The sequence below is a fragment of the Mus musculus genome, chromosome 15 (genome assembly GCF_000001635.26).
Source record: "Mus musculus strain C57BL/6J chromosome 15, GRCm38.p6 C57BL/6J".
NCBI classification, from domain to species: domain Eukaryota; kingdom Metazoa; phylum Chordata; class Mammalia; order Rodentia; family Muridae; genus Mus; species Mus musculus.
The window spans coordinates 89,554,846-89,568,285 of NC_000081.6; the positions used below are offsets into that span (position 1 = coordinate 89,554,846).

The following is a 13,440-nucleotide window of genomic DNA, read 5'->3' on the forward strand; positions in this document are numbered from 1 at the left end:
GGGCTCAATGTGGGTTGAGCTCTTCCCCAAGATGGGGGCGGGGAACAGACACTGATTCCTTGGCCACTCCTTCCTGTGCATACCCTTCCTTGGGCTTTTCCCCTAGGCCTCCCAACATTAGCAACACTGGTGGAGTTTTTGAGGTATATGACTGGCTCTCTCTCCACTCCCAGTCTCCTGGGCACCTTAGAGGCTAGGTTGCCCTCAGCCCAGGCCTCCAGGTCACCCTGCCAGGAAGGCAGAATTTGGTGCCATTCAGACAGCTGTGGCTACTTGTCCTAGCTTAGGCCTTTTGGACCCCAGAGCCTCCCCACTGCACTGTCTTATGGCTGTCTTGTCCCCTCCGGTTCAGCAGTAGACTGCTGAAACCTAACCTTTGGGGCAGGTCTTGCTTAGACATTTGTTCAGTGATACAGATGCCCATGCTCGGGTCAGCATGGATTCAGGGGGGAAAGCAGCGAAGGTGACATTGCCTGGCCTTGTTGGGCTCTGTAGGTGGCCAGAGTCTGACCTCACAACTGTGCTTCCAGCACTGCCTCCCCGAGGACCTCACCGCCTCACCTCTGCTGCCCACTGCACTTTGCCCCAAAGCCAGGATGGCTCCCCGAGGCCAGGTTCCATGGGACTGAAAGTTTCTTCCGGAGGCTTTGTCTGCCTGTTCCCTTGTATAGCCCTCAGATGTTCCTGGAATCTTTGTGTTGGTGGCACTGGTTTGGCTTATCCGAGCAGCTCTGCCCTGGGTCTGAGCAGTTGGGAGGAAGCCGTAGGGATGGATGGCTGAGGAGAAAGCTGCTGCGAGTGATCGAAATGAGGTCTCTAGGGAAGGACTGATCTTGCACGGTGCAGGGGAAAAGTTGAAAGTTGCTTCAGGGAGCATGCTTGCTAGCTTGCTCTTCTCAGTGATGGATTTCATCACCTCACAGCAACAGCTTGAGGAAGAAGGATGTACTGTGGTTCCTAGTTTCAGAGATTTCGGTCTCCGTGGTGGCTTGGCCCCCATTGCTGTTGAGCTAGTCACAATAGGGAAGGCTCAGTGAATCATTTCCTGGCAGCCAGGAAGCAAGAAGGGAAAAGAGGGGGCAGGAATAAGACCATCAAGTCATGAAGTCATTGATGTTTGTTGTGATCATTATTTTGGGGGGTGGGGCGTTAGGGACAAAGTCTCAACATGTAACCTTGGCTGGCCTGGAGCTTGCTTTGTAGACCAGGCTGGCCTTGAACTCAGAGATCTGCCTGCCTCTGCCTCCTGAGTGCTGGGATTAGAGGTGTGCGCCACCGCCACACCCGACCCCAGTCAGTGTATTCATTCATAGATTAGGGCAGCCCTCTCATGATCCAGTTACCTCTGTGATCCACCACTATACCTTCTGAGTGCAGACCTTTTAGGGGGAATATTGCAGAGCCAAGCTATGCAGCAAGGAGAGGGGCACGTTGAGGGGACTCCTGCTGGTGTGGGGTTCTGGGCCAGGTGGGTAGAAACTTAGGCCATCCTAAGGGAGAGGACGTTGCGGGGGTGAGATGGCCACTGGAGAGAAGTCGGTCAAACGTTAGAGTGACTATCAGACTGCAAGGCACTGCTAAGCAACACTTACGGTCTGCACCTTATGCTGGAGGGAGCCATCGAGGCCACTCCGGGGCAGGCAAACCAGGTGCCTTCTGTCCAAGCTGTCCTGGGTATTTTCCGTTCCCCAGTACCTCTGCAGTAGACGGGCCTTTCCTTCTGAGTTCCGACCTCCATAGAGCGTCCCACAGGGGTCCCTGAACCTGGCTGCCCATTGTGTGGTTGTGACTGAAGGCATTGTGGGCCTGGCCTGCTAACACTCTCTCTCATTGCTCTCTCCTGCCCATCTATCTGCATGTGGCTGCTCTGTCTAGCTGCGCGGTGGTCCCGAGTGCCGGCTGTGTAAGTGAGCATGCCCATCCCATGCCTCTCGCAGTCCACATGCTGTGCCTGGCTGCGCCCCCTGGCTGCTCTGCATGGCTGTGTGGGGCTCTGGTGCTACTGACAGCTACTGAGGCAATCCTTGGACACAGTGAGGGGTCGAGATGGGGGATTGGGTGGGGGTGCTATGGGAGTAGGCTTCCGGTAGAGCAGCCGCGCTTCCGGTAGAGCAGCCGCCTCGGGCTGGCCTTCCCTCCAGCCAGGCAGGCTGGGGCAGGGCTGGAAGTCCAGGATCCTGGCAGGTGAGGCTGGGAAGCGAGGTACCATCTCTCTGCCTTGTGTGTCTGCCTGTGTGCTACTGCGTTCCTGTGAGCACCGCTGCATGTCCACAGCACATGTAGTCTCCATTGCTGCTGTGGTGTGCTCTCCTGTGCAGGGAGACTCTCTTCCTGTTACCGTGTTCTGTTGCCTTGCACCTCCTGTGGGTGTGAGCCCCGCCTGGTGTTTGTCTTCCGTGTTCATGGACCTGTCACGTCTTGTGCCACTGCCAGCCTTTACCATGACTCCGCCGTGCCCGAAACTGGCCTGGGTTGCTCTGGGTCTCTTCAGACTTGAGAGCAGTATGCGGGGAGTGGTGAAGATATTGTTCAAATTTTATAGTCCAGAGCATCTGTGGATGGAACCCACGCCCAGAGGCTGTGTTAGAGGCTGGCAGGGTGGGGCAAGCAGCTTCCGTCCATGAGAAAAGTTTCCTTTGGTGAACTGCCCTTGGGGCCTCCATGGAGCGCAGTGTGTGGGGACAGTCTTACTCCTTAGAATCCAGTCAGTTTGAGAATCCCCCAGAGCAAGGCACTGGTCCTGACCTGACCCAGGATGTTTGTGTTTTCAAAAAGAATGACCACAGGATATTCCTCCAGCCCTAGACCTCTTGGCTCTGCTGCCCTCTCTGTCCACTCCGACTTTATTTTCCATCCCTCACCTGGCCCTCACCCACTCTCCCTCCGCAGGCTCTTCAGCAGCCTCGGTGAGCTGAGCACCATCTCAGCGCAGCGCAGCCCGGGGGGCCCGGGCGGAGGGGCCTCCTACTCGGTGCGGCCCAGCGGCCGGTACCCCGTGGCGAGACGAGCCCCGAGCCCAGTGAAACCCGCATCGCTGGAGCGGGTGGAGGGGCTGGGGGCGGGCGTGGGAGGCGCGGGGCGGCCCTTCGGCCTCACGCCTCCCACCATCCTCAAGTCGTCCAGCCTCTCCATCCCGCACGAACCCAAGGAAGTGCGCTTCGTGGTGCGAAGTGTGAGTGCGCGCAGCCGCTCCCCCTCACCATCTCCGCTGCCCTCGCCTTCTCCCGGCTCTGGCCCCAGTGCCGGCCCGCGTCGGCCATTTCAACAGAAGCCCCTGCAGCTCTGGAGCAAGTTCGATGTGGGCGACTGGCTGGAGAGCATCCACTTAGGCGAGCACCGAGACCGCTTCGAGGACCATGAGATCGAAGGCGCACACCTGCCTGCGCTCACCAAGGAAGACTTCGTGGAGCTGGGCGTCACACGCGTTGGCCACCGCATGAACATCGAGCGTGCGCTCAGGCAGCTGGATGGCAGCTGACGCCCCACTCCCTCTCCTGTTCCTGCTGCGCCCTGCCGGCAGGGCCCCCACCCCTACTCCAGGCCGCAGGCTCGGCTCGCCCCCTACCACGGCGCCCGGGCCAGGAATGTTGCATGAATCGTCCTGTTTGCTGTTGCTTGGAGACTTGCCCTGTACATTGCTTAGTGCCCTCCCCTGCCGCTGAACCCCACCCAGCACACAGTAAGGGCGCGGACCAGGGGGGCTGGGTGGAAGGGGGTGGGGGCAGGGTGCTCTGGCCTGACCACTTCCTCCATAGCTCCTGGTGGCCATTCTTCCAGAGGGGGAACCTAGTCCAGCATGCGAGGTCAGGACACGCCTTGGTGACTCGGGGGGAGGGGGGAGACATTGGGGTTCTCGATAGGGGCCAAGGAGCCCCCTGTTTTACATATTTTAATCCACTCTATATTTGGAAAGAGAAAAGGAACAAATATCTCTGTCCGTAATAGTTCCCGCCCTCTTCCCCTCTAGTCCTCTCGCTGGTCCCGCCACAGCTGCCCAGTCTTCCATCTCTGGCCCCTCACTGCCACCCCATACAGGGCAGGGGACACTCCAGCTGGCCTGGGGTTAGCCAGGGTCCTGGCAGCCCACCCTGGGGACCCCGGCTCAGCCCCCCTTCCCTCGCTGAGCTATAGTATGCCCCACCCACCCTTTAGGTGCTGCTCAGGGGGACGGGTGGCAGGCATTGCCTGCTGGGCACTAGCAGGGCCAGGTGGCCTGGGAAATTATTGCCCTGGGGCTGGGCCCCGGTAACCCAAACCCCAGCCATCATCTTCACAGGGTCTCTCCCACAGGAGGGGTCTAACCTTTCCCACTTCTTGGGCAACTACAGCAGAGAAGCCTCCCTGCCTCGCACCCCAAAGACTCCCCAATTCCTGCCCTGTGTGTGTGTGTGCGCCACATAATGTGTGTGCACGCCTGTGTGCTTGTGAAAACTGGGTGTGGCTGAGCGCATGGGTGCCCTGTGTGTGCTTGACTGTGCAGTGGTCCCCAGGGGCTGTTCTGGATGGGTGGGAGGTGGCGGCAGAAGCTTGCACAGGGTGCATGCATGGGTGTGTGCCCGGGAAGGGGCCCTGTCCTGCTGGTGGGTCCTGCTGTTCTCTCAGCCTGTCCCCTCCTCCCCAAACCTCACCCAGCTTAAGCAGGGATTCTTCGTGAATCCTTTCAGCTTCGGGAGGCCTCAAGGGCTCCCCCCGCAGGCAGTACCCCTTCGGGCTTCTAAGGGAATTGTGGGGACCACTAAAATCAGGCCACAACAGCCCTTGGAGAGAGGCAAAGACTCCTGAGGGTCCCCTGGCCCCCTTACTGTGACTCCTCACACTCAGCAATGACCTGTGGGGTGGGGGGCCCTGGGGCATTTTTAAACATCGGGTTTGGAGTCTGGACTAAGCTCCATCCACGTCACTCACAAGTTTCTGTTTCTATTTCTAGCTTTTTTTAATAAAAAATAAATAAATAAATAAATATATAAATAAATATATATATATATAAAAGACAGAAAACAGGTGTTTTCATGGCCCAGGGGCTTGGCACGCCGGTCTGTGCCCACCTGCCCCACCCTGGCCCATCGGCCCCATTCCTTAGACACAGAGTCACACCCACTAACCCTCTCACCAACAGAGCAGGTCACACACACAGCAGCAGTCACTGTAACAGACTGCCACATACACAGTCTCACATTTACCTGTGGGTTTTTGGTTCTGTTCAATTTGGGTTTTTAACTTTACAGGGTCAGTTCCGCTTCTCCCCCCCCCCCTTTTGTATGGAGTTCCATCTGGGGGGCTTTCAACCCCCTGCTCCAGTCCTGAGGCCTCCTGACCCTGACGTTGTGATACACCCCACAGAGATCTATGTTTCTTATATTATTATTATTAATAATAATTATTATAATATTATGTAATAAATTTATAAGAAATGAAATCATGTCTCAGTTTGTGCTTGCTTAGGGTTAGGGAGTAGGAGCTGTCCCTCAGGTACCACAGATCCACAGCCTTGGCTCCGTGTGCCTTTAGACTCCGCAGTGTCTTTGGAGCAAGCCTTTCTAGACGTTCTTGCTACACTGACCTCCTTCAGTTTGCTAGACCCTGGCTTGGGCTTTCTGCAGACTTTTTAGTACCACACTTTTTTTTTAAAAAAAAATATTTTTAATGTCTAACTATGTCTGCGGAAGCGTATGATGTACGTGTGAGGGTGCCCTCGGGAGGTAGCCAGGGTTTAGGCAGTTGTGAGCTTCCCCGATGTGGGTGCTGAGAACCAGCCTCTGGCCCTCCGCGAGGACAGCAAGTGCTCTTACCTGGCTGAGCCATCTCTCCAGCTCTCCCGGTAGTGAGTGACCTCTAGACTGATGGTCTCCTGGGATCCCTGTCACGGTTTCATCTTTGCTTTCTGGGGCTGGGGCTGGGACCCAGGCTGGGACTTTACCACTGAACGATACCCCCACCCCCACCCCCCACCCCCCACTTTTAAAATTTCCAGCGGTGTCTAGTTGTTTAGAAAAGCAACTTTAAGTTTCAAACCTCATATCCCTTTCTGGGTGCTGGTCCTCCCCTGCTCACTTCCCTTGGGTGGTTTCCCACCTCCATTCCTACCTTCTGCTCCTGCCCCCACCAGATGACAATTGAAGCTGGTGAGGGCCCCCCTTATGTCCTTCTAGCCCCTCCTATACTTTCTCCCCCTGCTGTTCCCAGCTTTGCTATAACCGCACCCACTCCTCCCCTTACTATGGCAGCCCTTCAATGCCCATTATTCCAGGGGGCCCACCTTGCTCTGCTTTTCTCAGAGTCCAGGTTGGATCCTCAGGGCTCCAAGTATGGTCTCCAATTAGAGGGAGATGGATGCTTCTCAGATCGAACAGTGTCTACTCCCTTAAGGGTCAGAACCAGCTTCTCAGAGATGCGGGGTCTACCTTTTTCCTGTTTCCTCTGAGCCAGGAACAGACCTGACCTTCAAGAGCATGTTTATAACAATGCCAGCAGCCAGCCTTCACCAGCCAATCACATAGCAGGGGGAAACCCACACTTTGTGACTTTGGTAGGGGTGGCTAGCCATGAGCACAGCCAGGTGAGCAGGCAGGCTAATTGCTACCCAACAAGAAGTTGGAGAGAGAGCCAAGGGATCAAGAGATGTAACAAGCTGGAAGGGAGGGGCTTCAGAGAAGGCAAGCTGGTTGGTGGGTGGGGCGTCAGGAATACAGACCACAGATCCTGATGCTCCAGAAGTTATCCCAGAGTCAAGGGTGGGGCCGGGGAGGAGCTGGTTAGCAAAGTGGGGAACAGAAGTAACCCTGGATAGCAAGGCATGCCTTTGGCCTTGTCCCCCAGGGAAAGCAAGTGCCTGAGGTGACGTCAAGGAGCAGGTGACATCTGGTGCCCTGTGCTTCCTTGCAACTTAATTACGAACTTAGACCTAGCTGGGCTATGCACCTCACAGGTCACCGTAGCCCCAGGGTAGGTATCAGGCTTGTAGCTGCTTCTAGAACTGGAGAGGGCTTATTCTGCAGTGTTGACGACACTGGGTCTCTAGACTCATGCTTCCTGAATAGTTTCAACTAGGTGACTCGTCTTTGATTTTAAAGTTTATTCTCAGCACATTCACTGTACACTTGAGTCAACAAGGCCCTGATGCCACAAAATGGTACACATAAACATTTAAAATGGACATTTAAATAATTCTCCTGGGTTTACATAAAAGTTCTGGGAACCACATTTCTCACAACCACCCGTAATGAGATCTGACGCCCTCTTCTGGTGCGGCTGAAGACAGCTTCAGTGTACTTATGCATAATATTAAATAAATCTTTGGGCCTGAGCGAGCAGAGACCGAATGAGTGGGGTTAACTGGAGCGAGCAGAGCTCCTAAGGATTCAATCCCCAACAACCACATGAAGGCTTACAACCATCTGTATAGCTACAGTGTACTCACATACATAAATAAAACTTTAAAAAGACACTGGGGTAGGGAATATTAATGTTCTGTTTGACAGATGTGGAAAGTGAGACAGAAGCAGCAGGAGATGTCTGTTAGACAAACCCTGTCTATTTCTGGAAACCCTGTCAGGCAGTGTTGGGCCACTTGCCCCCTTATACCAATCGAAGAGATGGGTAGTGGTGGAAAGGAGAGAATGCAGATTTAATCGTGTGGCATATTGGGAAGGGGAATCAAGTCAGACATGAGCTTTAAATAGGGCAGGAGGCAAGAAGTATGTATATGAAGCAGTCCAGGGTCAAGTGTAGCTCTACTGAATCACTGTCTCAAACTTAATTTTTCTGAGGTAGCAAAAGAAGTCCTTATTGCATGAGGGAAGCAATGTAAAGATTCTCACAATGTTATGATTCCAGCTTTAGGGAGTAGCCTTTACCACCATAGGCAAATGCTCTCCCTTCATGAGTTATCTGTTTGCAGGGCTCTGCTATACAAAGCATCCAAAGTGGCTGGAGGTTTAAAACGATGGCTGGAGACGCTAAGGGGCCCTTTTTGGGGTCCGTAGCAGGATACTATAAAGCTGACAGTAAGAGGCTGGGAAGATGGATCAGTGGATCAAGAATGTGCCTTGCAAGCAGGAAAGACCTGAGTTCCAAACTCCAGAACCCATGTAAAGCTGGACACAGTACCATAGGCTTATAATCCCAGTTCTTCTACAATGAGAAATGGGGGCGGGGCAGGGCAGGGCAGGGACACGTGATTTCCCAGCTTGTTCCCTGGCATTCACAGCAGCGAACAACAAAAAGACTCTTTTGGACAAGGTAGAGGGCAAGGATTGAAGCCCAGGATTGTCCTCTGATACTGAAAACGTGCAGTGGGGGCATTTGAGTGGGCATACACAGGAATATTCAGGTACACATACACACACACACACACACATACACACACACACACACACACACACACACACACACACAGAGAGAGAGAGAGAGAGAGAGAGAGAGAGAGAGAGAGAGAGAGGGCACATGCACACAGCACATGCACACACACACACACACACACACACACACACACCAAAGTCTCAGTGAATATTTGAGCCTTCAGCCTTAAAGGCTGATGGATATGAGAGAGGTGGATATCAGTGGCTTTAGACGCCCTGATATCCCTATGGGCAGAGTTAGGCAGGGGTCTGACCTAAAACAAACAGACATAGAAAATGAAGGCAGGTATGCTAGGCTTCTATTCTGCTTTAAGTTACTCTGTGGGCCCAAGAGAGGAGTCAGTGCTTTTTAGCAAAAAAAAACCAAAAAAACAAACCCCCCCCCCCAAAAAACAGTTTCTAAATGTTTGTTGAACTTGTAACTTTATGCCCATTACAATTCTTTGAAAATGCCTGGGTAGTTATTGTTGTTGTTATTATTATTAGCACTGATGTGCTATCTGCTATGCTAATGGGGTTCATTTTTTTCTATTTTTTTCAAGACAGGGTTTCTCTGTGTAGTCCTGGTTGTCCTTGAACTTGCTTTGTAACTAGGGTGGCCTCAAACTCAGAGAGCCACCTGCCTCTGCCTTCCAAGTGCTGGGATTAAAGGTGTGTGGTGCGACACCAGACCATCTGTTTATTATTATAATTACTAACGTTGCCGTTCTGGAGATGCGACCCAAGGCCTTGAGCGTGTTGGGCAGGTGCTCTGTAAGTGAGCTGTAGCCACAGCGTTCACACTCAAAACTTAAGTTTAATGTCACTTTTTGAATCCATGTTGCCATGTTTTAATAAATATTTTGTTTGTTTTATTATGTATGTGAGTACACTGATGTTCTCTTCAGACACACCAGAAGAGGGCATCAGATCCCATTACAGATGGTTGTGAGCCACCATGTGGTTGCTGGGAATTGAACTCAGGACTTCTGGAAGAGCAGCCAGTGCTCTTAACTGCCGAGCCATCTCTCCAGCCCATTTTTGTTTTTGTTTTTATTTGTTTGTTGGTTGGTTTTTTTTGAAACAGGGTTTTTCTGGTGTAGCCCTGGCTGACCTGGACTTCACTCTGAGATCTGCCTGCCCCTCCCCCTGCAGTGTTAGAGTTAAAGTTGTGCACCATCCCCCATCCTGGTGCCATCTCTTGCTATCTTTAAAACACCTTGCTGCATTTTTAATGATTTTGTGTCTGAGCATGTGTGGGTGTTGCACAAGCAGAGGTCCGAATACAACTTTTGGGAGTTGGTTCTCTTCTCCTACCATCGTGTGGGTTCTGGGCTTGGCTTCAGGTCATCAATCAGGCTTGGTGGTAGGTACCTTTCCAATGCTGATCCATCTTTTGGTCCCCCCCCCCCTTTCTTGACTATTTTCCCAGCCTTTGGGTTGTTTATCTGGTACAACCCGGCACCCACTTACAGTAGACCTTCTCATACTCACTCGGCGGTTAAGCCGAAACTTACTGACTCTCAGGTTGGTGAAAAGGGACTGTTTAGCCTTCATATAGAGAACGTAAGACTTACTATCTAATATAAAGGTTCAGAATAAAGAGAGCTTACCCTCTGATGCAGGAGAGAGGAACCCTCCTGACATAGAGAAGAGAAATAGCTTTGTGATTCAGATAAAAGCTCCTGATGATGGTCAGTACTTGAGAGTCCTGAAATTGACTGAAGAATTCCTGTGCATTCAGGTAGAGGAGGGACCACTTTATGACATGCAGGCAGCAGAGGTACAAATTTCCTGACCCTCAGGTAGCTGTCCCCTTCCCCCCACCCCTTTCTGGTCTTGAACTCATTCTGTAGCCCAGGCAGGATTTGAACCTGCGGACTTCCCCTTGCCCCGGGTTCTTGAGTAACTGGGACTATGAGCCTTCAGCATGAAGTTCTACTAGCATTTGGATATTTATGTCACAAATGACTTTTTTGATTTCTATCCTAAGGTGTAGTTCCTGACAAGTAGAATAAAAACAGAGTCATGTACAAGAATGTGAGGAATTTGCTATTTGAAGGCTGGGCGTTGCTTCACATTTTTCATTGAAGATGTATGTTTGAAAAAGAACATTCAGGGGGCTGGAGAGATGGCTCAGCAGTTAAGAGCACTGACAGCTCTTCTGAAGGTCCCGAGTTCAAATCCCAGCAACCACATGGTGGCTCACAATCATCCGTAATGAGATCTGACACCCTCTTCTGCTGTGTCTGACAGCAGCTACAGCTAATCAATCAATCAATCAATCAATCAATCAATCAATCAATCAATCTTTGGGCCAGAGTGAGTGGGGCCGGAGTGAGCAGAGGTCCTGAATTAAGTTCAATTCTCAGCAACCACATGATTGATTACAACCATCTTTTTATCTACAGGGTACTCATATACATAAAATAAATAGATCTTAAACAAGAAAGAAAGAAAACAAACATTCAGTATTTCTACAAATTAACAAGGAATGTTAGAAGGAATCTAACTAATCTAATCTAATCTAATTCTTCATGTTAGCTATCTAAAAATTATATATATGCCTACTCAGTCCCATTAGCAGTTGTGTGGGATCAGGTACATATAACTCCGCCTGAGAAATAGACTCATTCTGGGAGGCACGTGTTTGGTACAGTTAGAACTGAGGTCCTTAGACCTCTGCCTCTGACCTTTCCCACAGGCCACACTGTTCTTATTCCAGTTTCCAGGCTGTGACACAGGGCAGAGCATCAAGGGGAGAGTCCATGCATTAGGGGGGAGGTTCTTCAGGCCCCTGAGGTCATGTCCTACTGACTTGCTTTAGAAACTAAGATCTTCTTACTTTTAGTTAGGAGAAATAAGGCCTCTTGTTAGAACACAGGGAGAGAACACCATACAGTACTGAGGCAAGAGAGTTAAATTATCCTGCCATTCACATGGTGGTACTTATGAGTTCCTGGTAAAGGTAGATGAGATGTCTTGGCCCAGGACATCTGACCTGGATGGGGAATAGGCACTGAGACACTCATGGCTCTTAACCATCAGGGCTGCGATGGAGAGGTGGCTCAGTGATTCAGAGCTCTCATTCTTCCAGAAGACCTGAGTTCGATTCCCAGCTCCCATGTTAACTGCCTGTGATTCTAGCTTTAGTGGCTACAGCGCTGCCTTCTGGCCCTGGGGTACCCATACACACAGAGCATATCTCCACACAAACAGATACACATAAGTAAAAATAAAAAATTTAAACAAAAAGAATAATTTTTTTAAAAAAAGCATTAAGGCTACAAGTTGAGACATTAGAACACAGCCTGAGAGGGGGGCGGGCAGGAGGAAATGCTGTAATTATTCAGTGAAGGAATTCTTGGTGCTGAGGTAGGAAAGATAAGACTTAGCAGCATTCTAATAGCGGAGATATGGTCATAGCCCAAGAGGGAGGATGAGACCTTCTAGTCACTTACAGAGAAAAAGACAAAACTTCCAAAGCAGTGGCTCTCAGCCTTCCTAACGCTGCAACCCTTTAATACAGCTCCTCAGGTTGTGGTGGCCCCTGGCCATAAAATTATTTCATTGTTACTTCATAACTGTAATCGTGCTGCTGTTACGAGTTGTAATATAAATATCTGATAATCAGGATATCTGATTATGTGACACCTCCCAAAAGGGTTTGCAATCCACAGGTTGAAAAACACCTGCTCCAGATGCACAACCGAAATAATAATGAGTCCTGACTGTGAGATAGAGACAAGATGCTCCGATGCCCTGGGATTCTCTTGATAGGGTGTGTAAGACCTCCTCATACTCAAACAGAAGATACAGAGTTTGCGACCCTTAGGCAGTAGGGACTAAGACAGGAAGAAATGAAGTTGAGGTGATATTCTTGGAGAGGAGGGAAGTATATGATGTTTAGGTAGGGAGATGAGACGGTCCTCAGGCAGGGAGAGGAGATTTCTTTTTAGGAGAAATGAATACTTCTGACACTTCATTATGGGAGTTGAGACTCACAGAACATTCATGTGGTTAAGGTACAGTCGATATTCAGGTAGGGGATATGAGACCTCTTGATTCTGGTACAGAACATGTGAGAAGGTACCACTCAGATGGAAGAAATGAGACCACGGGCCTTGATGTGGAAAAAAAAAAACAGTTATTCTCACATATGGAGAAAGGAAGTCTGCTTTCTGATGCTTAGGTAAGATATCCAAGACCTTATTGGCCAGCCATGGGAGATGTGACCTCCCGAAAGTTATATAATAAAGTATGACATTCAGTTAACAGTACCCAGAAAAATCAAGATCATCCCATAAAACTCAACATAATGTCTGGATGGGTAGGAGCATCGCCATCTTGTGACCCCCCCCCCCCCCCCCCCGAGGAAATGTAACCTTTCCATACTATAGCAGGCTGGTGGGGAGTTTACAGTCAGAGATGAGACCTTCTGACATTGTTATAGGGAAGGAGAAACATAGTATGGGATACACTTCTGTCATACTATCTTCTGACAATCAGATATATTAAAAAAAAAAGACACTTGATATGCAGATAGCCCTGATGAGAATTCCCACTGCTCAAGTATAGATGTTCATATGTGGCTGTTCTTATGTCCAAAAGAGGAGCCCCGGAGAACTTCAAGAAGCACACGATACTCAGCAGTGGGCAAGAAGGTAGGCTTTGAAGTCATAAGTCAAGCAACTTCAAAATGGCTCTTTGAAAGTGTTCTGGTGACATATACTTCTCCCCCCCCCCCCAACCCTCATCATATACTAAGGACCTATCAGCCAACAGAACCTGATTTCTTTTAGCTGTGAACATCCCGTATGCACTAACTACCTCATTACAGGAGCACCAAGCTGCTCTTCAGTCCGTGAGCCTGTGGTGGTGTCATCCCCCAAAGAGCATATCCCGAGTATTCATAAAGGGAGACTTCAGAAGGCTGGCCAAGGATGAATGGAGGTCTTCCGACAGAGGAGATGGGTTGGTTGCACATGAGTACCTCACCACCCTGAGGTCAGGAGAATCTACTCGGGAAGTTAGGATGGCACTTCAGCACAGATCAGTTAATCGAGGAGGCCTGCCTGGCCTAACTGCTGGGGTGGGGGTGGGA

General features: G+C 50.7%; 1 protein-coding gene and 1 long non-coding RNA gene across 12 annotated transcripts in view; one reads left to right on the plus strand and one right to left on the minus strand.

Annotated features, from left to right (window-relative positions):
- The window catches only part of Shank3 (SH3 and multiple ankyrin repeat domains 3), a 67,249-nt gene extending 61,833 nt beyond the window's left edge, over positions 1-5,416 (plus strand). For 5 of the 11 annotated variants that reach the window (XM_030248673.1, XM_030248675.1, XM_030248677.1 and 2 more), the window contains one exon: positions 2,890-5,416. In XM_030248673.1, coding sequence (XP_030104533.1) covers positions 2,890-3,478 — 589 coding nt within the window. In that variant the 3' untranslated portion in view covers positions 3,479-5,416. Of the gene's footprint in view, positions 1-1,875 lie in introns of all 11 variants that reach the window. The other 6 variants (XM_017316714.2, XM_017316716.2, XM_006521223.4 and 3 more) reach the window with 5 other exon arrangements.
- Positions 5,417-12,324: 6,908 nt separating this feature from the next.
- Positions 12,325-13,360, minus strand: Gm36221 (predicted gene, 36221). The gene is made up of 2 exons (NR_155423.1): positions 13,167-13,360; positions 12,325-12,459 (listed from the first exon to the last, which is right to left on the minus strand). It is a non-coding gene; the product is annotated as a predicted gene, 36221 (long non-coding RNA).
- Between the last annotated feature and the right edge of the window lie 80 nt (positions 13,361-13,440).